This window comes from Sinocyclocheilus rhinocerous, unplaced genomic scaffold, assembly GCF_001515625.1.
Source record: "Sinocyclocheilus rhinocerous isolate Xijiao unplaced genomic scaffold, SAMN03320098_v1.1 scaffold953, whole genome shotgun sequence".
Classification (NCBI taxonomy): Eukaryota; Metazoa; Chordata; class Actinopteri; order Cypriniformes; family Cyprinidae; genus Sinocyclocheilus; species Sinocyclocheilus rhinocerous.
This window is the reverse complement of record NW_015643169.1, coordinates 740,077-767,234: the sequence shown is the minus strand read 5'-3', so window position 1 is coordinate 767,234 and position 27,158 is coordinate 740,077. Positions and strand designations below refer to the sequence as shown.

General features: G+C 36.5%; 3 protein-coding genes across 5 annotated transcripts in view; 2 read left to right on the top strand and 1 right to left on the bottom strand.

The window, feature by feature from the left end:
• Positions 1–575: 575 nt before the first annotated feature.
• Positions 576–19,700, top strand: LOC107757030 (kinesin-like protein KIF16B). Its single transcript, XM_016574378.1, is given in 31 exon segments — positions 576–682; positions 1,928–1,997; positions 2,076–2,189; positions 3,040–3,156; positions 3,332–3,429; positions 3,734–3,843; positions 4,722–4,864; positions 5,019–5,187; positions 5,327–5,458; positions 5,690–5,865; positions 6,403–6,468; positions 6,726–6,785; positions 6,868–6,987; positions 7,135–7,186; positions 7,936–8,073; positions 8,203–8,285; positions 8,363–8,451; positions 10,429–10,482; positions 10,895–11,096; positions 11,326–11,549; positions 11,757–12,141; positions 14,480–14,740; positions 14,900–15,233; positions 15,236–15,485; positions 16,442–16,600; positions 16,736–16,841; positions 18,339–18,383; positions 18,471–18,593; positions 18,708–18,797; positions 19,299–19,382; positions 19,474–19,700. Coding segments are annotated over 31 exon segments (4,263 nt in total). The 5' UTR covers positions 576–635; the 3' UTR covers positions 19,636–19,700.
• Positions 19,701–19,861: 161 nt separating this feature from the next.
• Positions 19,862–23,347, bottom strand: LOC107756989 (NADH dehydrogenase [ubiquinone] 1 alpha subcomplex assembly factor 5-like). Its single transcript, XM_016574321.1, has 10 exons — positions 23,002–23,347; positions 22,877–22,917; positions 22,307–22,370; positions 21,920–21,967; positions 21,261–21,364; positions 21,144–21,183; positions 20,869–21,066; positions 20,687–20,747; positions 20,457–20,600; positions 19,862–19,866 (listed from the first exon to the last, which is right to left on the bottom strand). Exons 1-10 carry the CDS (start codon positions 23,155–23,157, stop codon positions 19,862–19,864), a joined length of 861 nt encoding a protein of 286 aa, XP_016429807.1. The 5' UTR covers positions 23,158–23,347.
• A 1,099-nt stretch (positions 23,348–24,446) lies between these two features.
• LOC107757029 (ESF1 homolog) overlaps positions 24,447–27,158 on the top strand; it is a 7,387-nt gene continuing 4,675 nt past the window's right edge. For 2 of the 3 annotated variants that reach the window (XM_016574377.1, XM_016574375.1), the window contains exons 1-5: positions 24,466–24,559; positions 25,095–25,572; positions 25,711–25,976; positions 26,681–26,794; positions 26,899–27,008. In XM_016574377.1, coding sequence (XP_016429863.1) covers positions 25,131–25,572; positions 25,711–25,976; positions 26,681–26,794; positions 26,899–27,008 — 932 coding nt within the window. In that variant the 5' untranslated portion in view covers positions 24,466–24,559; positions 25,095–25,130. Of the gene's footprint in view, positions 24,560–25,094; positions 25,573–25,710; positions 25,977–26,680; positions 26,795–26,898; positions 27,009–27,158 lie in introns of all 3 variants that reach the window. The other variant, XM_016574376.1, reaches the window with a different exon arrangement.

Sequence of the window (27,158 nt, the reverse complement as noted above, 5' to 3'; positions counted from 1 at the left end):
TATGATTATGATCTGTACAGTAATGTTGTAGGTTAAAGCCACAGGACAGCATGAATGGATTCAGGTCAGCATCCGAGGACCATCGTTCCTGACGGTCAGCGGGAGCAGCAACGTGTGTCACTAAATATTGTCACAATTTATTTATTTTTGTTCTGGATGTAACATCTAGAGATCCATTACCAAATAACTGACTTATACATTTATTTAATTTGTACTGAATTTTAGATAATAAAAGCATTCGATAATGTAATTATTTTTGTCTGTCCTTATTGATACATCTTAAAGATGGCAGTGTTTTTTATATTAGGCTATTTATAGCATCTATTCATTTTTTGAATTGTAATTTTCTGAATTTTCAGTTTTCATTTTAATTTTAGTTTTAGGTTTTTTTTGTATTTCTTTTTAGCTTTATTTTTTTTTTTCAGTTTTAGTAATTTAGTACCTAAACTTATTTAATTTCAGTTTTCATTTACGTTTTTAATCAAATATTTATATTTTATTCTTTTTGAGTTCAATTTATTTCAAAGAAAACTAATTTGTATAAGTTTTTATAAGTTAACAAAAACAGCGTGTGTGTGTGTGTGTGTGTGTGTGTGTGTGTGTGTGTGTGTGTTTCTGATCCTCAGGGATGTGTCATGGCATCGGTTCGGGTGGCAGTGCGGGTCCGGCCCATGAACAGACGGTGAGTGCGTCTTAAACACATAAACAAACACGTAAACATCGGCGTGAATAATGTCGCAACAGTGAAAGGCATGACAACACAAACATTTAAATACACGTAAAATAAAACTAGTGAGCTGTTTTTCTCGTTATTAACATTCGGCATGTATTAATATTCTATTCATTATTATTGAGTTTTTTTTTTCCTTTGGAAAGTTGTCATGACGCAGGTCAGATACGAACCTGGCGGTCCCCGAGCTGACACTGGACTCTATTGTAAATAATCAGATTAATCAGATCGAAAGTGAACCGGATGAAAAATGCCCAAGTTCTCTTGAAAGTGGACTCATCTTTTTTTCTCTCTCCATTTTCAGCCCCCTTTGTCTTGAGACTGTCCCAGACCAAATATTTATTGTCATAATATTTGTCATTTATAATAATAATAAAAATATATTTTTATTATCACAAAAAAAAAAAAAAATGATTCATAATAATACATTTAAAATTACTGTTATGTGAATAAAATAATTATAATGTTTGTATAAATATTGTTCTTTTTTGTCTTTAATTTGTAGCATATAATGAATTTAATGAATGTTTTACAATAATGTGAATATCATCATGAAATAAATCATGCATGAGTGCAATAAGAATTATAAACATGCTTTAAAGTAAGACTGAGAATTTGTGGGGCTATATGCACACAAACCTGTGTGGATTTAGCATACAGCTTATGTAGCTTCTGTATGTCTCTGGGGACATACTGTATGCAGCTCATTCTTTCCGAAACATCTCCTGATCCTAGATGTTTGTGTGAGGATTTTCACTGGAGTGGCTAACTGCATGGTGCTGTTGTCATAGTAGAGCATAAATATTATTACTTAATTTAGTAATTTTCTGCTTATTCCTGTGTCTGATTCAGATTTTATATGGCTCAATAAAATTGACTAAAAAATGCTAATACTGAGATCCAAAATTAATTTTTCATTTGAACTATTTTAACTCTAATTGATCATTTAATTTGTAATAAAAAAAAAAAATAAGTAAAAAAAAATGAACTAGTGGTTTTAATCTGCTTTCCACCTTAAACAGCTCATAAAAGCATCAGGTCGAAAATAGACACCTAGTTTGATCTGTTGATTGGTCTAAATTAAATCGTCTCCCTCGAGAGTAAATGCCTGTGGACTATGGATTTACAGTGTGTGTGAATAATAGATGAAGTGCATAAATATATATTTTATTCATGTATTATTGATTTTTGGCACAGGGAGAAAGACCTGTCTGCCAAATGCATAATCGAAATGGAAGGCAACAAAACCACCATCACCAACTTAAAAGTATGTTGCATTGAAAGTCTATAAATGATAGAGTTTCAAAAAAGTATAATTTTTGAGCTAATTCTATTTTTACATCAGATACCAGATGGAGTGACTGGAGACTCTGTAAGAGAGAGAACAAAGACTTTCACGTATGATTTCTCTTACGACTCTTCGGACTGTAAAAACGCCAGCTTTGTCTCACAGGAGAAGGTCAGTGGAAATATGAACAGCACAGATTGCCAAATGACAATTGTAGAACTTTTGACATTTGCAGGCATTAATTTGTTAATTAGCTGTAAGCAAACATTAATGAGGTAAAATCTAGTTAAATCAAGGCATGTTTTCCACACTTATTTTACTAAATAAAAAAATGTATGCACCAAATTAACAATACATAATAATAGTAAAAACTGATTCACAGATATGAATCAAACGTATCAATTCTAACAACATTTTTTCTATTAAGATTTAAATCCGAGAATGTTTAATGCAATGCAAGTCGCTTTGGATAAAAGCATCTGCCTAATGCATGAATATAAAGTAAACCTTGTCTTAATGTGCACTTACTTGCAAGATCACAGAACTAGTTTAATTACATGACCTAATAGCCAAATAAATATCCTCATGCTATTCACAATGCAATATCATTCAAATAGATTATGAGCATTTGATAATAATAACTAGAGCATGTTTGTAAAAGGGTTTATTTTATTAAAAAACCCCAGCACTGTTTACGTATAATAAAGTAATCAGATCTCATTAGGAGCTAATCCTCTTAACGTTTGTGTTCAGAAAGGTTTGTTACTCAACGATGACACGTAATAACAATCTTGGGTGTTGTGTTATATAGTAAAAACTAAAATATTGGTATTCATGGCTGGTTTCCCAGAGGCTGATTAAATCAAATCCTGATCTTAAAGGGATTGTAAATGCCCAGCCATCATTAACAGTACAGTTGAGCTCATATCTTGACTTTATGATTAACTTTCAGTTTTCAGCTTTGCACTGGTGCATATAAAAATACCGTAATATCACAGGCATGATGTGTGTGTGATTTCAGGTGTTCAAGGATCTGGGCACTGATGTGTTAAAGGCAGCGTTTGAAGGATATAATGCCTGCATCTTTGCTTACGGCCAGACTGGATCAGGGAAGTCACACACCATGATGGGCATCCCTGTAAGCCTTTTTATTAATACAAGTGTCTTCTTTTGCCAATACCAAGGTTGAGGCTTGTTTTGTCATTTCAAATATATGTCAGTAAATCTCTCAGGCAGTTGATTTATCAGCCTTGACTGCTTTTAGAGTTACTGAGCTGAATACAGGCTCTGAATCATGACTTGCTGTGCCGTAGGGTGACGTCGGGCTGATCCCACGGATCTGTGAAGGATTATTCAGCCGAATTTCAGGAATGACTCGGAGAGATGAAGCCTCTTTCCGTACAGAGGTCAGGTGAGTTGAGTTCAGAAGTCATATGTGAAAATCCTGCAGTATTCGATAGCTAAAGTCTGATAGTCAAATGGTGAAGTGTGCACCATGTTTCTGCACCTTTATGGGCAGCAAACAGAGTTGCATAAAAGTTTCAAGCAGTCCCCATCACAAACTCACAGATTTATTGGTTCTATTTGGTGCTGCTAGTAGCACAGAAATAATATTTATTGACATGTACGTCTTCAAAGTAAAGGTTCTGTTGCAGTATACAAACTGAGAAAAATGAAAAGCTGCTAAAGCCGTCATGTTTTGATTATGCTGGCAGCTACTTGGAGATTTACAATGAACGGGTGCGGGACTTGTTAAGGAGAAAGATGGCAGAGACGTATAACCTCAGAGTCAGAGAGCATCCTAAAGAGGGACCCTATGTAGAAGGTAAGAACATGACTTCAATCCTTAACCAAAACTCTGCAAATCAATGCATAAGATAAACATTGTCACGATAGTGACAATACTAGTGACATTTTACGATTCTCATACTAAGTTCAGTGTCACAGCCAAACAAAGATGTTATGGATAACACTCCTCTAATAAAAAAAAATAAAATAAATAAAAAACATTACTATAAATATTAATAAATTAATCAAAACAGTGGCATGTAGCTTTCTGGTATTGTTTAACTAAGTAAACGTTGCTTTAATTTTTTCAAGTAATAATTTAAGTAAATATAACGTAAATATTGCAATATTAAGTACATATTCAGTAAATATAGTAAGTAAGTATTGTAATATTAAGTACTGGTAAATATTGCAATATTATGTAAATACTGAGTAAATATTACAATACTGAGTAATTATTGCAATATTATTTATATATTGAGTAAATATTGTAATATTAAGTACCAGTAAATATTGCAATATTATATAAACATTAAGTAAATATTGCAATATTAATTAATATTTACTTATTATTTACTTAATCTTGCAATATTTGCTCATTCAGTAAATATTATTGCAATATTACATAAACATGTAAATATTGTAACATTAATTAGTTCATAAATATTGAGTAAATATTACAACATTATGTAAACATTGCTTAAATATTGTAACAAAGTAAACATTACGTATATATTGAGTGAATATTGCAGTATTATGCAAACATTGCATAAATATTGAGTAAAAATTTCAATATTATTTAAACATTAAATAAATATTGTGTAAATATTGCAAAAACACTTGAATGCGGCATTCAAAGGTGTCTGCATGTGTAGTTGCTGTAAGTTCTTATAAATGCTTCCGCACTGATTTCAGACCTGTCGAAGCACCTCGTGCAGAACTATAGTGATGTGGAGGAGCTGATGGAGGCGGGAAACATCAACCGCACGACTGCCAGCACCGGCATGAACGACACTAGTAGCCGCTCACACGCCATCTTCACCATCAACTTCACACAGGTATCTACACTTGTGTTATTGCCATAGAATGTGGATTTGCATGAGCTTGAACCAGCTGAGAAATCCATGATGTCAGCAAAAGATGCTAAATACTTTTACTAGTAAATAAAGTTAAAAGGATAATATACATTTAGTTTTTATTCCCTCTTCTCAGGCTAAGTTTGATGCTGTGATGCCGAGTGAGACAGTCAGTAAGATTCACCTGGTGGACCTGGCAGGAAGTGAGAGGGCCGATGCCACAGGGGCCACGGGTGTCCGGCTCAAAGAGGGCAGCAATATCAACAAATCACTGGTCACTCTGGGCAATGTCATCTCCGCCTTAGGTGAGAGGCGCTGTTTTGCCCTGACACACTTCTGATTGTCTTGTTTCATTTCCTTAAATTCACATTAACTTTTGGGTACAGATGGGTAAAATTTTGTCTCTTTTAATCGTTATTCTGATGGCTCCTTCTGTCATTGTAGCTGATCTGTCACTGGAAGGAGCGAACAGTCATTTGAAGAAGAAGCAGGTGTTTGTTCCTTACAGAGACTCAGTGCTCACGTGGCTCCTGAAGGACAGTCTGGGAGGAAACTCAAAGACCATCATGATCGCTAGTGAGTGAGGGATCACGTGACACTCGTTGTCTTGGCTGGATCTGTTAAGTTGTTACATAACACTTATGTAATTTGCACAGACAATGGCTTGAAGGAAGGAACATAATTTATTACATTTTACTTGATTGTCACACCACTTGTTTTCTTGATGGTGAAACTTTTAGCGACACCTTTAGAGTTATTAAATCAGTTTTTTGTCATGCATGTGAGATCTCAAATATTTTTGTCCAGCTATATCGCCTGCGGACGTCAACTACGGCGAGACGCTGAGCACGCTGCGCTATGCTAATCGTGCTAAAAACATCATCAACAAACCCACGATTAATGAGGATTCCAACGTTAGACTTATACGAGAACTGCGGGCAGAGATTGCTCGGCTGAAAGCGTTGCTCACGCAGGGAAATCAGGTCTGAACGTGAATTTGACAATTGCTAATTACCCTAAAAGATTAAAGCTATTTAAGCCTTAATGATGGATCTTCTTTTCTTATCTAAGTATCAGTTTTAATAGATCTTTTCACTTGCTATTAGAGCTGTGGAGCTGCTTTGTTGATAATCCATATAAGCTTTCGTTCCTTAATTGATAAATTTTGCAATATTGACAGTTATTGAACTGAATAGAATCAATATGGAACTGACTTAAGCTGAATAAGCACACTATTGTCTTCTGTCAAGCTGTTTCTAGCTGAATTTTGAACTTGTTTCATAATTGATGAACTTTACACAGTTACTGAAATGAACTACTATTGAATTAAACTACACTATTGTGTTTTTTTTAGAGCAGCTAATATTGAATTAGTCTCATATTTGAAGAAGTGTGCATAATTGATTCTGTTGTTTTCCTGTTTATTACTGTGAAGCTGCTTTGAAGCAATCTATAGTGTATAAAGCGCTTTATAAATAAAGGTGACTTGACTTGGCTGTTATATTTTGTGTCATTTTCAGATAGCGCTGCTCGATTCCCCCACAGCGTTAAGTATGGAGGAGGAACTGCACCATAATGAAGCTATGGTAACATGCACCCTTTCATAATTGCATAACAACAGCACTTGTACACTCTCCTCCAAGCTGATGCAGTCGCACTGAATAAGCAGTTTCTAAAGCTATTCATTTTCACACACTGAAGCCCATAATGTGCTAAACAGCAGGGATTTGTTTGCCAAATTTTTGCTAATAAATGCTGTGCGAAATGCCAGTGATGAATTCAAATGATGGTTATGGCAGGATATGAAATAACACACAGTCGTGTGCATGTTTTTCTGTCGCAGGTGTTGGAGCTGACCAAGGAATGGACGAACAAATGGAATGAAACGCAGAACATCCTGAAGGTTTGTCGTTATCTTTCAGTCCAGCATCCTATTTTTATCGCCTCGTTCGCTGAGCCAGGCACTGAGTGTGTGTTTCGAGCAGGAGGAAACTCTGGCTCTAAGGAAGGAGGGAATCGGAGTGATCCTGGACTCAGAGCTGCCTCATCTCATCGGGATTGATGATGATCTGCTCAGCACCGGCATCATTCTCTATCACTTAAAGGTAATGAACATCAGGCAGTGATCATTACAGTATGGGTGGTGAAGATGAAGACGCCGCTACAACCGAATGAATTAGTTTTTCTTTATTATGTGGTTTATTTCATGTGATTGTATTATATGAGTTTACAGGGTTTGTGTGTGTTTGCAGGAGGGAAGGACATACGTTGGCCGTGACGATGCCACTAACGAACAGGACATCAGTGAGTTTAACAGTCTTCATTGACAGAACTCTCTCTCCATCTGTTTAGCTATTATTTGATTCAGACACAGCACACAAACATGATATTAATAATAAGCATTTGAAATGCCACGATGAAAATCTGTCTTAATTTATGCACCATATGTTTTCTAGAATTATCCATATTAATTAAATCTGTATAATGTGATATGATTTCATTTTTTTGAAAATGTGGACATTTAGTTGTGCTGTTTTAATGTTAGTGTTAATTATTTTACCGGTAGTTTAGTTAAATATGTCAGATCAGATGAGGAAAAAATGATATAAATAATCAGAATTAATCATTTAATTATGTTTTCTCACAAAATGGGTATCTCTGTGAATTGCAATTTTAAGGTAAATTCCTCTAACTGTAATTACAATTCAAATATCAGTGCAACATCCTGTGTATGATGATGCGTTTATGGGTAATTGATACAAAAAAATGTAATCAAAAATAGTGCTTCAGTTTTATGCATTTAAAAAAAAATTCCATTTAAATCCTGCCCTTAAATGGATAGTTCACCCAAATGAAAATTTGCTGTTAATTTCCTCACCCTCAGGCTATCCAAGATGCTCTATCCTGTTTGTTTCTTAATTCAAATTCATTTGGATTGCCTTTTTCAGTTCAATTTCAATTTAGATTTAGATTTCCAACTGGAGTTGAATTGAAATTCAGATCTTTGCCTGTACTGTCAGTCATAAAGATATTTTCTGTCTCTCTCTTTGCAGTTCTTCATGGTTTGGGTCTGGAAAGTGAGCACTGTCTGATAGAGAATCAGAATGGAACGGTCACTCTTATTCCTCTGAATGACGCTCAATGTTCAGTCAATGGAGTTCAGATCACTGAGCCCTGCCAGCTCAACCAAGGTCACACATACACCTTTCTACAAAGAATTTCATTTTTTATTAAATAAGCTATATGAATGCAGTTTTATGCAAAGCTGATGTTTCTCATTTATTAAACGGTAGATTTATTTGTGCATTTGTGTTTCTCAGGTGCTGTCATTCTCCTCGGCAGAACCAATATGTTCAGATTCAATCATCCTAAAGAGGCGGCTAAACTTCGAGAAAAGAGAAAGGTGAGAGGAATTCACACACAAAACTTCAGCATCTCACACACACGTTTGTTAATATATCTGCTCTTCCTGTTCTCCAGAGCGGCCTCCTCACCAGCCTGAGCTTATCCATGTCTGATCTGTCCAAATCCTGTGAAAACCTCTCCACAGTCATGCTGTATAACCCTGGGTAAGCCTCCACGTGTGTGGGAGTGCGTGTGCAACAGAGCGAGTGGTATCTTCCTCCCCACGCCGCCTCCTCTTCCTCAGCCCTCCTCCCTCTCTTCCTTCCCAGGAGCCTTCTCTTGCCTCCTCTCTCCATCCTCCTCTCTCTTCATGCCCTCCGGCTCCATTGCTGGTACTGCTGATGCCCAGTGCATTAAAACAGCTTGCCAGATCATCAGTGATCCAATAGGGATGCATGATAAATCAGTTACCATACTGGTACTGACCAATGGAAGATAAAGCATGTATATAGTGGTTTCCTAAAACTATGAATTGGACAAATATACAACAATGACCACCAACAACAGCCAATAGTTTCAGTTGAATGGCTGATCATCATGAAATTTGGTATATTACACTATCTTTAAATGTTTGAAGTCAGTTAGAGTTTAAGGGATTAATATTTTTTTTCAGCAAGAATGCATTAAATTGATCAAAAGTGACAGTAAAGACATTTATAATGTTACAAAAGATTTCTTTCAAATAAATGCTGTTCTTTTTAACTTTCTGTTCATCACAAAATCTTGAAAAAGATTGATAATAAGAAATGTTTCTTGAGCAGCAAATCAGCATGTTAGAATGATTTCTGAAGGATCATGTGACACTGAAGACTGGAGTAATGATGCTGAAAATTCAGCTTTGTATCACTGGAATATATTACATTTTAAAATATATTCAAATTAAAAACAGCTATTTTAAATTGTAATAATATTTCCCAATAGTACTGTTTTTATTGTATTTTTGATCAAATAAATGCAGCCTTGGTGAGCAGAAGAGACGTCTTTCAAAATATTTAAATAATCTTACTGGCCCCAAACTTTTGAATGTTAGTGTACTTGACTTTGTTTAATGTAAATAATTTCCCGTGGTTTAAGTCATTATTGGATGAAAATAATATTATTTTTTACAAGTTCAACAGTTTTTTTCTGTGACAGGTCTCAAGAGTATTGAACAGATTTTTGTCATTTTTGCTTTACATTGTAATATTTTAATGCCAAAATTTGAGCATAAATACTTTTAGGTTGGACTAGGTTGCTCTAGTGAAAACACCGGTTTACCAAAAAAAAAAAACAGGTTGAACCAAACAGATTTATAGTATTGGTTATAGTTTTTTTTGTTTTTTTTATCGATGCATCCCTAAACAACAACAAAATAAACAACAGAATGCATATTGACTTTTTGCATTGTCACATTAATAGAAGAATGCACAGTAAAAATGAGTTTTATGGTTTTATTGTTATTTTTGTTGGTGAGGTTTGGATCTGCGATCACGCATGTGGAAACTGATTGGCCTGTAAAACCCTAAAATGACTGATCATGATCCTGGGCAATGACTTACTACACCAACTACATATCATAAATGAACACCAAACATTCAAATTTTATTTAATTTAATTTTTAATTTTTATTGTATTATTTTATTTTAAGGAGTTGTTCACACAAAAATTCTGTCATTTTATTTTTTTAAATTATCCTTAGATAAAATTAATTCAGACTAATAGTCTGGATTTGTGCAGCAGTATTTGGTAACATTTCCTCTTTGTGAACTTCTTCATGGCAGTCTCTTCACTGAAAAGGGTCCCATCTTTCTCAGGTAGAACCAAAGCACAACTAGTGTTCTCATGTTAACTGTTGTGTTTTTATATACATATTAATGTCAGTATTTGTGGGTTCAGTTCAGTCTCCATTTCTTGTTCATCATGCTTGTGAGAAGCACTTCATCATCATCCTAACACTTTAGTTGACTGTGTGTTTCCATCTCTTTTATTTAAAGTTGTGTATTCTGCAGCACGTGCTTATAGTTGCAGCGCATGCAATGTGACCGCTCAGTGCTCATAAAAATGCAGACCCTCATCCCATGTGCTGGTGTGAGTTTGCTGTGGTTTGTGTGTGTGTGTGTGTGTTTTAAGGGTGGAAACTAATTGTGTCTTATATGTTCCAGACTAGAGTTTGAAAGGCAGCAAAGAGAAGAACTGGAAAAACTGGAAAATAAAAGGTGTGTCATGTGACTTATAAAACATTAATATACGCAAAATACTTCAGCGAAATATGTAATTTACATAAAGCAGGCCTGTCCACTTATTTACATGTCATTTGGGATTTTATCCAAATCAGCTTAGGCAAATAAACAAAATTGCAAACAAAACAGCGAGCTGCGTAAATTATTAAACATTTTTGTAACTTAATTACAATAATAAAACTATGAATAATTTTTGTAAATTATAATAATTATATTACAATTATATTTTTATATACAAGTTATTAGTAAAATAATTGTATTTGTAATCACTATTATATAATAAATAATAATTATCTCATAATATATATTCTTTTATATAAAATAATGTAAAATTTATGAATTTTGGGCCTAATCAGAATTCCTTTCCTTTGTTTTGTTGCTGGTCCAGGCGGCTGATAAAAGAGATGGAGGAAAAGCAGAAGTGTGAGAAGGCGGAGCTTGAGCGCATGCAGCAGGAGGTGGACTCTCAGAGGAAGGAGTCTGAGCAGGTGCAGCTGTGCATCCGCAGACAGGAGGAGAGCCTGCGCAGACGCAGTCAGGACATCGAGGACCGCCTCCGAGACTTGATCGCTGAGAAAGAGAGATTTCAGGTCAGACTGCTGATCAGGAAGTAGGCCGTTTTATGGTTGTCAATTTTTGGAATTGTTCTGGTTTTTTTCCCTCCACATGGCTGCAAAACTCAGTTTTTTATAGGGTTAGTTTTTGTCTCCAGCCAAGAGCCAGAATTTTTAATATTGTAAACTGAGTTTAAAATCGATCTTATAAACCATCTTTGCACTTCAGAGGCTTTTTTTATATGCTAATGTCTGTTGTGTTCAGGAGGAGAGACAGAGAGAGCAGAAGGAACAGGAACAGCAGAAGCAGAGGAGACTGCAGCCGAAGCAGAAGCTGGAGGAGGAGGAGGTGCAGGAGGAGGATCTGGAGGAGGATGAAAAGGCTCAGGCCCAGCGAGATCGAGCAGAACAAACCGAGCTCCTTCGTGAGCTGGAGCGACTCAAGCGAGAGCGCGAGGAGCAGGCCATCAAACTCAGGCTGGAACACAGGTGGAAAATATGAACACTGATAATAAGAAATGTTTCTTGAGCAGCAAATCAGCATATTAGAATGATTTCTGAAGGATCATGTGACACTGAAGACTGGAGTAATGATGCTGAAAATTCAGCTTTAACATCACAGGAATAAATGACATTTTACAATATATTCAAACCGAGATCAGTTATTTAACAATATTTCACAATAATAACTTCCAGGCGTCTGGAGGAGCGAGAGAAGGAGCAGCTGAGTCTGGTTGGGCGTCTGGAGGAGCAGCTGAGGGAGCGCAGCGAGGAGGCGGCCGCCCTGCTCACGCCGGATGAAGCGCGCCGACTGGAGGAGGAGAGACAGACGCTCACCGAGCTCAGGGAGGAGCTGCTCAGAGCGAAGGAGGCGCGGATCGATGGAGAGGAGGAGGGCGGGGAGGAGGCCCGGAGGAGCGCGCAGGCACAGTATGAACATTTCAAACAGATGCAGGTGGAGGAGCTGAGTTTGCTGGAGGAGTCACTGATCCAGCAGAAGGACCGGCTGGAACGGGAGGTGGCCAATGAACGCACGTCACTCGGCCTGCTGCTGCACACACACAAGGACAAACAGAGACAGGTACAGGTGTCCTTATTTCAAAAGCACACTCAAACAAGAGGAAAACTGATGTGGGGAGGTTTTCATTGTTTATTGTTTTATTTTTAATGATTGTGATAAGAGTGTGGCACATTCACGACACTTAAATACCATTGTGTTCATTTTTAAATTAATATTTAAATTTAAGTTAGAAGTAACAATCTTTTGAGATGATTCTTTTTAGTGACTCAAAACATAATGCAGTGCTACCTGTGTAGGCCAATTCACCAACAAATGACTCTCTTAAACAGGTTATTTTTAGTGAATCTGTAACATACAACAGGACCCGTGTAGTCTGATTCACAAACAACTGACTCTTTTGAGATTATTCTTTTTAGTGAATCTGTAACATACAACAGGAAGGGAGCGCAGCGAGGAGGCGGCCGCCCTGCTCACGCCGGATGAAGCGCGCCGACTGGAGGAGGAGAGACAGACGCTCACCGAGCTCAGGGAGGAGCTGCTCAGAGCGAAGGAGGCGCGGATCGATGGAGAGGAGGAGGGCGGGGAGGAGGCCCGGAGGAGCGCGCAGGCACAGTATGAACATTTCAAACAGATGCAGGTGGAGGAGCTGAGTTTGCTGGAGGAGTCACTGATCCAGCAGAAGGACCGGCTGGAACGGGAGGTGGCCAATGAACGCACGTCACTCGGCCTGCTGCTGCACACACACAAGGACAAACAGAGACAGGTACAGGTGTCCTTATTTCAAAAGCACACTCAAACAAGAGGAAAACTGATGTGGGGAGGTTTTCATTGTTTATTGTTTTATTTTTAATGATTGTGATAAGAGTGTGGCACATTCACGACACTTAAATACCATTGTGTTCATTTTTAAATTAATATTTAAATTTAAGTTAGAAGTAACAATCTTTTGAGATGATTCTTTTTAGTGACTCAAAACATAATGCAGTGCTACCTGTGTAGGCCAATTCACCAACAAATGACTCTCTTAAACAGGTTATTTTTAGTGAATCTGTAACATACAACAGGATCAGTGTAGTCTGATTCACAAACAACTGACTCTTTTGAGATGATTCTTTTTAGTGAATCTAACATACAACAGGATCAGTGTAGTCTGATTCACAAACTTAAGTTAGAAGTAACAATCTTTTGAGATGATTCTTTTTAGTGAATCTGTAACATACAACATGATCAGTGTAGTCTGATTCACAAACAACTGATTCTTTTGAGATTATTCTTTTTAGTGAATCTGTAACATACAACAGGACCAGTGTAGTCTGATTCACAAACAACTGACTCTTTTGAGATGATTATTTTTAGTGAATCTGTAACATACAACATCTGATTCACAAACAACTGATTCTTTTGAGATGATTCTTTTTAGTGAATCTGTAACATACAACATCTGATTCACAAACAACTGATTCTTTTGAGATGATTCTTTTTAGTGAATCTGTAACATACAACATCTGATTCACAAACAACTGATTCTTTTGAGATGATTCTTTTTAGTGAATCTGTAACATACAACATCTGATTCACAAACAACTGATTCTTTTGAGATGATTCTTTTTAGTGAATCTGTAACATACAACATCTGATTCACAAACAACTGATTCTTTTGAGATGATTCTTTTTAGTGAATCTGTAACATACAACATCTGATTCACAAACAACTGATTCTTTTGAGATGATTCTTTTTAGTGAATCTGTAACATACAACATCTGATTCACAAACAACTGATTCTTTTGAGATGATTCTTTTTAGTGAATCTGTAACATACAACAGGACCAGTGTAGTCTGATTCACAGACAACGGACTCTTTTGAGATGATTCTTTTTAGTGAATCTGTAACATACAACAGGATCAGTGTAGTCTGATTCACAGACAACTGACTCTTTTGAGATGATTCTTTTTAGTTAATCAAAAAATTATGCAGCACAACCTGTGTAGTCCAATACATGAACAAAACTCTTTTGATACTATTCTTTTTAGTTAATCCAACCATAATGCAGCAAGGCCTGTGTAGGTTAATTCATGAGCAAATTATTATTATTTTTAAATGGTTCTTTTTAGTAAATCTATAACATCCATCGGGACCAATATAGGCTGATTACTGAAACAAATGACTCTTAGGAATCGGTTCTTTTAATGAATAGTTCCATAAGACAAATTGCCAGTTTGAATTAGTGAATTAGAAAAACTAAATAATTTAAAGCATTAGCAGAGAGAGAACTTCTTTCAAATGTGAGCAAAATGGACATTGTAACAGAATCGTAATTGAATCAACATGAGAATAAAAAAAAAATTCTAATCAAATTGAATCAAGACTCTGGTGATTCACTCTTCTCGTCCTTGCAGGTCTGTGATATGATGGAGCGTGGCGTTCAGGACGTGTCCTCTCTGGGTCAGGAGGAGGTTCTGATCCAGCAGGCCGAACACAGGCTGCAGTTTAAAGAGAGACAGCTCCAATCTCTCTGTGAGAAACATCTCCCCGCTGTCTCAGAGGAGCGGCAAAGAGCCACTGAGCTACTGGAGAGAGTTAGAGGAGGAACAGGGTCTCCTGGTTTGGACAGAAGTCCAGAAGCTATGGACAAAGAGCTGGATGAGACACTATATCAGGTAAAACTCTGATCAATCAGATGATCTCTTCCTGTCTAAGTGGGCGGCACTTGGCCTGAATAAGCTGCAAACTTGTATTGGTAGTGGCATCTCACAAATACTTATTTATCTCGCTTTTATCCATCTTTATCTTTCTTTGCTCTCTGTTTTTCTCTGCAGGTAGAGAAGGAGCTGGAGGAGAAGGAGGAGCGTTTGTCTCAGTACAGCGCGAGCGCAGAGCAGTTGCAGCAGCTCCAGCAGTCGTACGAGTTCACGGCAAACGTGGCCCGTCAGGAGGAGAAGGTCCGCAGGAAGGAGAAGGAGATCCTGGAGTGGAAGGAGAAACAGCAGCGGGAGGCTCTGGAGCAGGCGGTCGCGCGCTTAGAGAGGAGACACTCCACTTACCGCAGGAGCCTCAGTCTGGAGCCGGACGCCGAAGGGCCCCAAAAGAGGTCACAGTCCGCTCTAGGACAGCGCACTTCCAGGTTTAGAGGAACACAAGACCTGGACCAGGACAGTTCACGGCAAACGTGGCCCGTCAGGAGGAGAAGGTCCGCAGGAAGGAGAAGGAGATCCTGGAGTGGAAGGAGAAACAGCAGCGGGAGGCTCTGGAGCAGGCGGTCGCGCGCTTAGAGAGGAGACACTCCACTTACCGCAGGAGCCTCAGTCTGGAGCCGGATGCCGAAGGGCCCCGAAAGAGGTCACAGTCCGCTCTAGGACAGCGCACTTCCAGGTTTACAGGAACACAAGACCTGGACCAGGACAGGTGTGTAGTTGTTTTTTAGAAGTACACTAGCACAGCTTGAGAGGGACCCTTTTGATAAAAATAAAGACAGCTGTATATTGTTATGTAAAAATACATATTTATACTGTTTGAGACAATGATTAAGGTATGGTAAAAACTTTATATTAATCTCATTAGGAATATTTCCATGCCAGACCACTCACAAAACATAAGTCTTATGTATGTATTGCATGGTATTGCACCTTATAAATGCACCCAGACAATATGCAAATATGAGAATATAGTAAAATTAATTAATAGTGATATTATTAATACCTGTAAGCGTCAAAACAAATTTATTTTCTATATATATATATATTGCACATGTAAACATGATATTGCCCTCTAAAATGCAGCCCAATAATATGCAAGTATAAGAACATAATAAAATTAATTAATAGTAATATTATAGACAAATAATTGTTTCCAAAATTAAACAATTGGATTTTACATTGTCATTATATTAATACAAATTGTTAAAAGATTATCTGGAAAATATTTACTTTTTATTTAGTGTATCTGAGATTGACACATTCTTCTCAAAGATTTTTACTTTAGAAAAATATTTAGAAAAACAAATTATGAGAAAAATTTAATATAAAATAATTTAAATAATGCATTAATCGTTTTGAATAATTAATGTGTTAATCTTAACCAGTCTTTAGAAAGCATAATGAAATACTATTAAATTAAAGTAAATGTGAACGTAAAAATATAATTGTTTCACACGCTATATTTCATTAATATCTTGAGTGCACAGATGAACTTTAACAGCCCTAAAAAAACATTTTGTTAAATAAATAAATAAAATCTCTAATTTTTTTATGGACTCTAGATACCCCTTGCGGACCCAAGGGGTTGTCTGGAATTGAATGTGATAAACCTAGAGCCACTCTGCTGTGTCTTTGCTTTATGATTTTGTTCTGGGTGTTTCTCAGGATGGAGCGAGAGATCGCGCAGCTGAAGCAGAGGATCAGTGAGAGTGAAGGAAGCGTGCGGAGTCTCAGTGTGAGTGGGGAAGAAAAAAACAATGTGAACCAGTCGCCCGTCAGCCCCATACAGACCCTCCCGACTGTCCTGTCTATAGGAGACGAGAGGTACACACACCACTGCTGCCTTTATTGCTGCTTAACGGTCTCAAACAAGCAGTGTGTAGTAAAGACTTACTGCTTGGTTGTGATTTTGTCAGTAAGTAATTTCATTTGTGGCTGAACTGGCCGTTTCCTTCTCAGGATTAACGTGTATATTGAAGAAGAGGTGCAGCGCAGGCTGCAGAAACTGAACCTGCGGAATAGAGAGAATAACAACACACTCTCACTGTCTTCAGATTCACTGCAGGTATAAATCTACAGCTAACACACTCACTCATTTAAACCCAGAGACTGGCACTTTAAAGACAACATGAAATCAAACCCCTGCTTACTTGCATATATCCAGAAATCTTCTTTGCCATTAAAACAAATATACTTAAAGTTTTGCCTTTTAACTTTGGTGCAAATCAGTGTTGTTATTGTTAATTAAAACTATTAAGTGTCATATTCGTTCATTGAAATCAATCTGAAATCAAATAAAATATTAATATTAGCTGAAAAAATTGAACTTTAAAAAATGTAATAAAAATTAGTAATACTGTCTATATGTCTAATTGACAAAAAAAATTACTGAAACTAAAACTGAAATAAAAAATAAAGCCAAATAGAAAAATAAAAAACTAATAAAAATGACAAAAGCACATAAAATTACTAAAACTTAAACTAAAATAAATTAAACCTGGAAATGTAAAAATAAAAGCTAATTTAAAATATAAATAAATACAATATAAAACATACTGAAATAACACTGGTACATGTCATCTTTTTTTATTTTTACTTATTTATTTACAACTGTTTTTTTTTTCAGAAAATCTAGCAAATTTTTTTTGCCAATGTAACTTAGGCAACATAACCAGAGAAAAATATTAACCAATAATAAACTATTATAACAAATAAAATTGTATTCTTTTCTACAGAATATTCTGTCTCGCTCAAGAATACTTTACCACACAGAAGTGAAATATGTTGTTTCATGTTGTCTTTAAACTGAAGACCAAAACATCATGTTCTTACTATCATTATTCTATTATAAAATATACATGCTGTTGTACAATTGCTTTTCTTTTTGGTTTGGATGCCAACTATTTGTACATTTGTGAAACTTAAAAAAGCAGGCCCAAACAGAATCTACACATTTTTATTCACTTATTTTTTGGCTTTTTCTGTGCTGATTTTAGCCGAAAGCACAATCGAATTAACCGAACTGTTCTCTGTGAGATTTGTGTGCAAGCACAGATTCGGTGTGGGCTTGCAAAAGAGGAGAAAAATGGTTTAATTTTACCCTCGTCATGCACAAGAAACGCATTAAAACCCACAGAATTGTTTTTGGCATCAACAAAGTTGTTTAACTCTGCAGGAGGAGGAGCAGGATAGTGAAGGTAGCTCTGTGAGATTGACAGATGAGGTAAGCACAGGCCTCAGCCAATCAGCACCAGCTGAGTGGACGGTGATTTGCATGATCCAGCCTTAATTTGCATACCGCTCACAATCTCTGATATCAGTAGATTGGGTCTTTCCTCTGTGGTTTTCTACTTTGGGAGCATGCAGCCTGCCCACCGATGTCTTGCATAGATGCATTTCACCTGTTCCTGCAATGAAACTGTTTTTTTTGTTCTACCTCACTGATGGGAAATGACAAACAAGTGCTTGCTTGTTCCCTGAAATCAGCTACTAGTCATTGAGATTGTTAAAGTTTTGTGTTAATTATTTTATGAACCTAATGAAATGTGTTTTAATCTCTCAGGACAATGATAAAAAACGCATTGATCAACGCAAACTGAAATATGAGGTACTGTCTTGTATGTTTAGGTAATTTTATTTCATTAGCACTTCAGTTGAGGATGTTTTCTGACCGTCAGTGCCCGTCTTTCCTCAGCGGCTGGTGTCAATTCCTCTGGATCCGAGTCCAGAGAGTCTTAAAGATCCAGTCAAGATCAGTATTCCCCGTTACGTCCTTTGCGGTCAGGGAAAAGATGAACACTTCGAGTTTGAAGTCAAGGTTCGTCTGCATTTCATACAATCACAATCACCGCATTATCTGTAAGAATGATTGAATTGACCGTCTGGCCACCTCCTGTATAAAAAAAAAAACCTTTTTTGTGTCTGTGTTCAGATCACTGTTTTGGATGAAACGTGGACGGTGTTCAGAAGATACAGTCGTTTTCGGGAAATGCACAAATCTCTGAAGCTGAAGTATCCAGAGGTATGACCCACGTGTATACTAAGAAACAAATGTGATGCAGCTGGTAGAGCACGACGCGAGTAACACCAAGGTTACGGGATTTGATTCACAGAGAATGTGCATACTAATTAAATGCATGAGAGTGCATCGTAAGTTGCATTGGATAAATGCATACATTTAGTAAATTTAAGTAATTTCAGATCAGATTTATTGATGTAATTTTTGAAATATTTTTAATTTTTTTGATATATTTATATATATATATATATATATATATATATATATAATTTCACCCCAAAATATAATTTAGGACCATCACATTTTTTTGCAATATTTATATGCAATTAAGATTAATGCATGCATAAGCTGCTTTTGATACATGCATACATGTAAAAAAAAAAATTTCATTTCAGATCAAGTTCATGCATGTAACCTGTCAATTTTTATCCTTCTTTATTATATATTAATAAATTTCATCCCAAAATAATGAGATATTTGAGATAATCTTGAATCTTGTTTTAGCTTGCGGCTTTGGACTTCCCTCCCAAAAAGATTTTTGGGAACAGAGATGAGCGAATGGTTGCGGAACGCCGGAATCAGTTGGAGGTAATCAGATATGTTTTTGAATGAGAACCTCATGAAAACTACAGGGGTTTTACTGATCTGAGATGTTGATGATGCCATTGTGTTTTCCCAGCAATACCTGCGGAAATTCTTCCATGTGATGATATCATCCTCCTCTTCTTCTCCTCTGAGAACAGACGAGTTTGGACTACACCTCTCTAAACACGCCGTGTGCAGCATCTCTCCTTTCTTTAAGAAGGGAGTGTTTGACTACAGCAGTCACGGGACGGGCTGATACACACACACACACACACACTCCAATTAAAAAACACTCATTTACATAAATACAAACTGACTGATGCACAGACAGAGACAAAGACATTTCACTCTAAAATCAAAAAGAAAAAAATAAGAAATTATATTCAGCATAAAGAAAATCAAGCCTGATTTTGGAACCATAAAGATTTTTGCAATGTGACATTATTTTCATGACAATTAAGCATATTATCCCAATGACATTCTCATACTATACATTTAGATTTTTTGCTTAAGTTTTTTTTTGGGGAATTTATTCTCAAGTGTGATTCCCATAGTAATAGTTTTTTAAAATTTTTTATTCTGTATTAAAGTTAAAAATCCTAAAAAGTTACAAATATTTATTTTTATTATTATAGAAAGTAGCATAAATCAAAATAACAGGACAACAATATTGCCATGATGTATAAATACTTAAAATTTTTAATAAAATTTCATCATTATTGCCATGAAAATAATATCATAATGGAAAAAATCCTATGAATATAAAATTAGGGAGTCGTTGAGCAAGTAAGGTAAAAATAAATGCATATTATAAGACAATGAAAGTGTTTTTTGACCTTGCATTAGGGCTGCACGATTATGACAAAAATCATAATTGTCGATTATTCCCTTGAAATTGTAATTGCGATTATTAATTACGATTATCACAATTTACATTGTTTTGTATTTTCATTTGCATGCAACTGCATGCTGTATTTATATATGAAAATAAACAAGCTGAAAACACTCTAACTGAAAAAACTAAACCAAAATATGAACCTTTCATTACCCATAATAGGGGCACTTTAAACAAATAACATTTCAATAATATCAGAGGTCCTCCAAGCGTTCGATGCCGTTCCCAGTTTGCGGTCTCACCTTTATAAATGGCAGCTGCCGCCAGTATGGTGTCTCTGTGTAGGAGTGACTTCCTGTTCCACGCACAGTTGCTTTCACCCATACCTGAAGTACATGAATAAACTATAAATACATTCTCCTTCCATTTCATAACACAAACAAGACACCAAATCTAAAAGACGCAAGTTTACCTTGTAAATCGCTCATGACTTCTAGCATACCAGGATAATTGACCTGAACTTCATCAATGTCCTGAATTACAACACAATAATGGGCCTCAGTGTAATCACACATAATTCAACTCAAGCAGATTTGGAGATTGTGTAGCTGAATCAGTGTAACCAAACTTTAAAATAAATGTGAATATTTATACCACAGTGAGCATGTTGAAGCCGGCCTGTCCCAGCAGGTTGCCCAGGTCAGTGACGGCTGTGTAGGGTGAGATATGGGGCGCAAAGCCGCCCTCCCTCTCCAGCTCGGCTAACTGCAGAGAACATCGCAGCTCGTAGAGCGTCTCACCGCCGACCATTGCTCCAATGAACACGCCATCCGGCTTCAACACCTGGTAGATCTGAACGACAAAAACGGGGTATTTTTGGATTATTTATTATGTACAACAGGACTGCACACTTGGTTAGATCCTCATACCTGTCTCAAAGCTCCAGGAAGGTCGTTGATCCAATGCAAACTGAGGAGACAAATAAGGCTTTATAAATGACAGTTCATTCTTTAAATTTCCCATCATGCACTGGGGCAGTACGGTACCTCATGCTGCTGAGCACTAGGTCAAATGTGTTTTCTTTAAATGGCAGGAACTCCTCATTTGCCAAAACACAGTGACTAGGAATCTCACATTTCCTCCGATTTCTCTAAAGAACAAGGAAGAGAAAGACGTTTCAAGAAAATGCGAGCTGATAATCTGAATTTTAATGTTTTTGAAAGAAGTCTCTTATGCTCACTAAGGCTGCATTTGTTTGATAAAAAAATACAGCAAAAATACAGTGAAATTTTATTAGAATTTAAAATAACTTTTCTATTGTAATATATTTTAAAATGTGATTTATTGCTGTGATCAAAGCTGAATTTTCAGCATTATTACTCCAGTCTTCAGTGTCACATGATCCTTCAGAAATCATTCTAATATGCTGATTTGCTTTATTATTTGCTTTTATTATTATTAATGTTGAAAACAGTTGTGCTGCTTCATATTTTTGTGGAAACCATATTGCAAGTTCAAAAGAACAGCATTTATTTGAAATATAATTTTATTTGTAACATTATAAAAGTCTTTACTGTCCCCAAAATAAAATAAAGTCTTACTGACCCCAAAAGTTTGAACGGGCACAACTAAAGCCATTTATACAATTTTAAGGTTTATGTTGCAACTGTGCATTAATAAAATAAAGACATGATAAGTCTCTTACCAGGGAAGAGTCTGAAATGTCTGTTAAAAAGAGACGTTCAACAATGTCCTGAGAATAGAAAGAATCAGTGTCAGGACAGAATGAAAACACAAAACTTACTTTCTTCTGCAGAACACAAAAAGAGATGTTGTAAAGAATGTTCCCACTGCTCTTTTCATACAATCAAAGTACAATCAAGCTTCTCCTGTTTGAATATGAAAAATTTAAAAAACAAAAAATATATATAGAACACAAGAAGCTTGACAGCCCTAGTCTCCTTTCACTTTCATTATATGAAATAGAGTAATGTGAACATTCATCAAAATATCTCATTACGCATCGCAACAACATAAACATAAGTTTTTCTTTTACCAGTGCTATTCACTGTAATATTACAAACGGTTCTACCTTACTCAAATGCTCTGCGATGTGACTCTTTCCACATCCTACATCCAGAGCCAGAGGAAAAGTCCTGCAATGACATTCAGGGGATCAAAAATGACAATTTTGTTATTATTTACTCATCCTCATGTTAATCAAAACCCACATGACTGTCTTGTGAAAACAAACGGGACACATTATTCAGAATGACAGAGTTGCTGTTACAGTGAAAGTGGATGGGGACTGGAGTTGTCGAGCTTACAAAATGCCAAAAAATTATTTTAATTTGTCTGTTCATCACACAAAGCTATCATATGGCTTCAGAAGACTTTAAATATAGCACGCACGTCATATGGATCACTTTCATGATGCTTTTTTGGAGCTTAACAGCCCCGGTTCCCATTCACTTCTATTGCACGGTAAACAGCAGATTGGACATTCTGCTTGATATCTACTTTTCTATCCCACAAAACAAATAAAGTCAGGGTTGAAACTACAAGACAAGACAGTGAGTAAAAAAAAATTTTTTTGGCTGAACTATCTCTTTAAGAGCTAATGACAGGATGTTTAAAAAGCATGTAACATGTGGACAGTGACCTTGAGACATCATAAACTCTGTCTGCCACTCTGCTCCCCGCCTGCAAACACAAGGAAAGCAGAAGTTCAGAGACTCCGCTTCAGTTCTCCTCAAAACAAAGGCATCATACAGTGAAGCACCTCACCTCGTCTCGGAGGTAATCGTATTTGTCGCTGTCTAGTAAAGATGAAGCCCATTGCTTCTGCTTGCGCTTCATGCTCCTGTCAAACACGTTCATCGCGCCTCCCTGCCTGGAGGAGAGACAGCGCAGAGACCGGAGGCTTTTCACAGTGATATTCATGCTTCTTCGTCGGTTCTCAGTTTAACATTTTATTTCTACCGCTCGCACAACACTTTCAAACACACTCATCTGTGTGCCTCTAAACGGAGCTCAGCTCTGCGTCACACAGCACAGACATCTGCGGTAAAACGTGGACTGGATCTTTCCCGGACACTGGAACATGGACTGGAGTCAAGACAAAAACAATTCTATTCTATTCTGCAAAACAACATTCATTGAATAGGAGGGGGTGGGTGGGGGGTGGGATCTAAATAAATACAGAAAAATTGACTAACATAAAAAGTATGACTATTTCGAATTTCATTTTTCATCTTTAAAGGTAAATAATAGTAAAAACAATAATAATAAATTAAATAAATTAGAAATTAGAAACAATAAAACTGCTAGTAAATTAGTGATAGTAGTACAACAGGAGTAGCGGTCACTTTTGCTGATTTAAAACTGATGATGAATAATGGAAGTGACTGAAGAGTTTCTTATTTGTAAGTTTATTTATATTTATTATATTATTTTTATTTGTAAGTTTATTTATATAAACAGCTATGAAACTAAATTATAGCCTAAGTTCAGTGTTTGGTATCTTTTATAGTTTTTATTCGTATTTTGAATTAGTTTGTATTTTTATATTTCCATTTTCATTTGAATTAAAGTTTTAGTAATTTAATTGTGTTTTGTCATTTTTATTATTATTATTTTAAAAAGTTTTTTATAAAAATGTTTAGTTTCAGTTATAGTAAGCCTACATCAATTTAAATTGAATGAAAACGAGAAATATTGCACTGGCAGCTTTTAAATAAAAAATTTTTTTTAATGTTTTTTTTTAAAGTTAGCTATAAAATCTACAAAGAATGTCAAAAGTAAAATGAAAGACGCTCGCGTCTAGTGTGCTTTTTTATACCTTTTTTATTGCAGAAATACAATTCAATACAAAAGAAACAAATAATACAGAACAAAGAACATAGAACATATGGGGGAATACAGAGGAGAGAAGAAAAAAAAATGTATACAAAAATAGCATATTATAATTTAGACTACTTAAAAACCTTTCTATAATACGAGATGTCTTCACAGCTTTTTTAAATGTAGATCAGAAGCAAATATTTTGCAGCTGGGTTTAAATTTAAGGTATCTAGCTTTGTGGATATGGTATTTACCCATCATACACATCAAGTTTAAGACATCATTTAACTCCTTATTGTCAGAAATATCAGAATGGAAAAGAACTGTACTGATGGAAATACTACCGCGTCTCTGGTGTGTTTTGAGCTCTTCGCCTCGCCGTATGCAAAAGAGGGCGTGGCTTCCAAGTGGTAACGGAAGTAGTGAAGCATCACGGGAAAACACGTGTGGAGCTGTACTGGAGCATCGCACGAAAACCCAGTCGGTCAGTATCGGTCTTTATGTAAGTGTTTTTAATTACTGCGCAGTCTGTTTTGTACTGAATTCTTGGATTTTTCGTAAATTGTAGTGCTGTGTTGTAAATTAACGACATGCTCAGTGTTTTAGTTCTGTGTCGTTACAGTCTGACTCTGTACAATGGTTCAGAATGTGTGCTGTGTGAATTACAGACAGACGCTGTAAACAAATAAATATAAAAAGAACTTGCATACAGCCAAATGACAAGTATACATTATAAACTATAATTTGACAGCATGCACCGTTATCTACCATAGGTAATACTGCAGTATAAAGTGTGGCAACAAGCCCCACTTTACTCAATTTTTTCATAATTTATCAGATTTTTGTTTGTTTTTTTGACTTGGACTTGAGTGTTTTCTATACAGATGGAAACATGAGCCGCATTATTTTGGGTTATCTGCGTAAGAAATGTTTCATGGCATTTCTTTTATTGAATATGCATTTACAACTGTTTGATATAATTCTAGGTAATTGGTTTCACATGTACTTGAAATGAACCTCTTCTGTGTTTTTCACAGGTTGATGTTTTCATCTAGCTCTTCCAAATATTCACCATGACCTCCAAAAACACTGTAAGCGGTGACGACCGCTTCTCAAAGGTCCAGAAGGACCCTCGCTTCTGGGAGATGCCCAGCAGAGAACGCAAAGTCAAAATCGACAAGCGTTTCAAGTCCATGTTTCATGACAAACGCTTTAAACTGACGTATACAGTCGATAAACGCGGCCGACCCGTCAACCAGACGTCCACCGAGGACCTCAAGCGCTTCTACAAGCTCTCTGACTCCGAGCAGTCAGACGAAGAAGAGGCGAACGAGAAGACGGAAAAGCCCAAGAGGGAAAAGAAAGTGAAAAAGGCTGATGAGGAACCTCAAGTTGAGGATGAAGAAGAGAGCGATGAATCTGAAGAGGAGGAAGAAGCCGAGAAGATCCCGAAGCCAAAAGAAGCTACGCAAACTAAAGAGCCGCTGGTAAAGGGAGTGAGAGTTTTTGAAGAAGGTACTGCGTTAGCTTTCATATTGCTTTAATGTTATGAGTTATGTAAATCTGATTGTTTAGTTTTGATATGGATCTTCTGAAGACGGTGATTCGTTTATGTTATTTATGGCTTGATACTGTTTGAATTGGTTTTAACAGATGAGGATGAGGAATATGGTGTTGAAGAGGATGAGGAAGAGGGTCCTTCTGAAGATGAGGATGAAGAGGCTGATGAAGATGACGAGAGTGAGTCAGGTGAAGACGGTGACAGTGGACCCGATCTGGCCCGAGGGAAGGGTAACATTGAGACCAGCTCTGATGAAGATGATGATGATGATGAGTTGGAGGACTATCTTCGTCACGAGGAAGAGGAGATTGAGCATGACTGGGGAGAGATGTGGAAAGATGCTCCACGCAGTGACAACGTGAGATTCATCCGAATGCTTTATTAATCATAACCTGCCATTCAAAGTAAGATTTTAAAAAATGTGGAAAGCAGTCTCTTCTGCTCACCAAAGCTGCAATTATTTGATCAAAAATACAGTAAAAACAGTAATATTGTGAAATATTATTAAACATTTTTTGAATATATTTTAAAATGTAGTTTATTCCTGTGAGGCAAAGCTGAATTTTCAGCATCATTGCTCCAAAACATTTTTTCATTATTATCAAAGTTGATAACAGTTTTTGCTTTTCAATATTTTTTTGTGGAAACAATAATACTTTCAGGATTCTTTAATGAGTAGAAATAAAAAAAAACAGCACTTATTTGAAATAGAAATCTTTTGTAAGCTTGTAAATTTATTTACGTTCACTTTTGATCAGTTGAATGCATCCTTGCTGAATAAAAGTATTTATTTCTTTAAAAAAAATCTCTTACTGACCCCAAACCTTTGAACAGTAGTGTACTTATTAAATTAAAATAAAATTGATATTATTTGTGTTATATTTAATATAGTAATTTCTATTATAATGTTTACAGCCATTGTTTTTTTTTTTGCATTCTGACATTATTTTAATGACATTTAAACACATTTTTAGCATAATGCAGTTAAAATATTTACTTGTGCAAAAAAAAAAGTATTTATTTATCATGCTGGTGTGTTATTTCCTGTGTTTGTGTGTTTAGTCTTCACGGCGGTTGGCGGTTTGTAACTTGAACTGGGACAGACTGAAAGCTAAAGATCTTCTGGCTCTCTTCAATTCGTTTAAGCCCAAAGGAGGCGTGGTGCTGTCTGTGATGGTAACTGTCCTATCACTTCCTGCTCTTTCCTCCACAATCAGTTGCATTCTGTGACATGTCAATCCTGCAGCCGCGAGTCTGAATTGTTGACATGCATTCGTCAGATCTATCCGTCTGAGTTCGGGAAGGAGAGGATGAGTGCAGAACAGACTCAGGGTCCGCAGGAGCTCACCGGCCTCCCGGAGAACCCTGACGCCGACACAGAGGAGCAAAGGTACTGGACGCTAGGGTTGTGACGGTGAGGAAATTTTCCCACCGGTTAATCGACGTGTGACAACACCGGTAATACCGGTATTACCGTGGGGGCGGGGCGTTCCCTCTTTTCCTCCGCTTTTAAATAGCTTGTAAAAGCGGCGTGCGCATT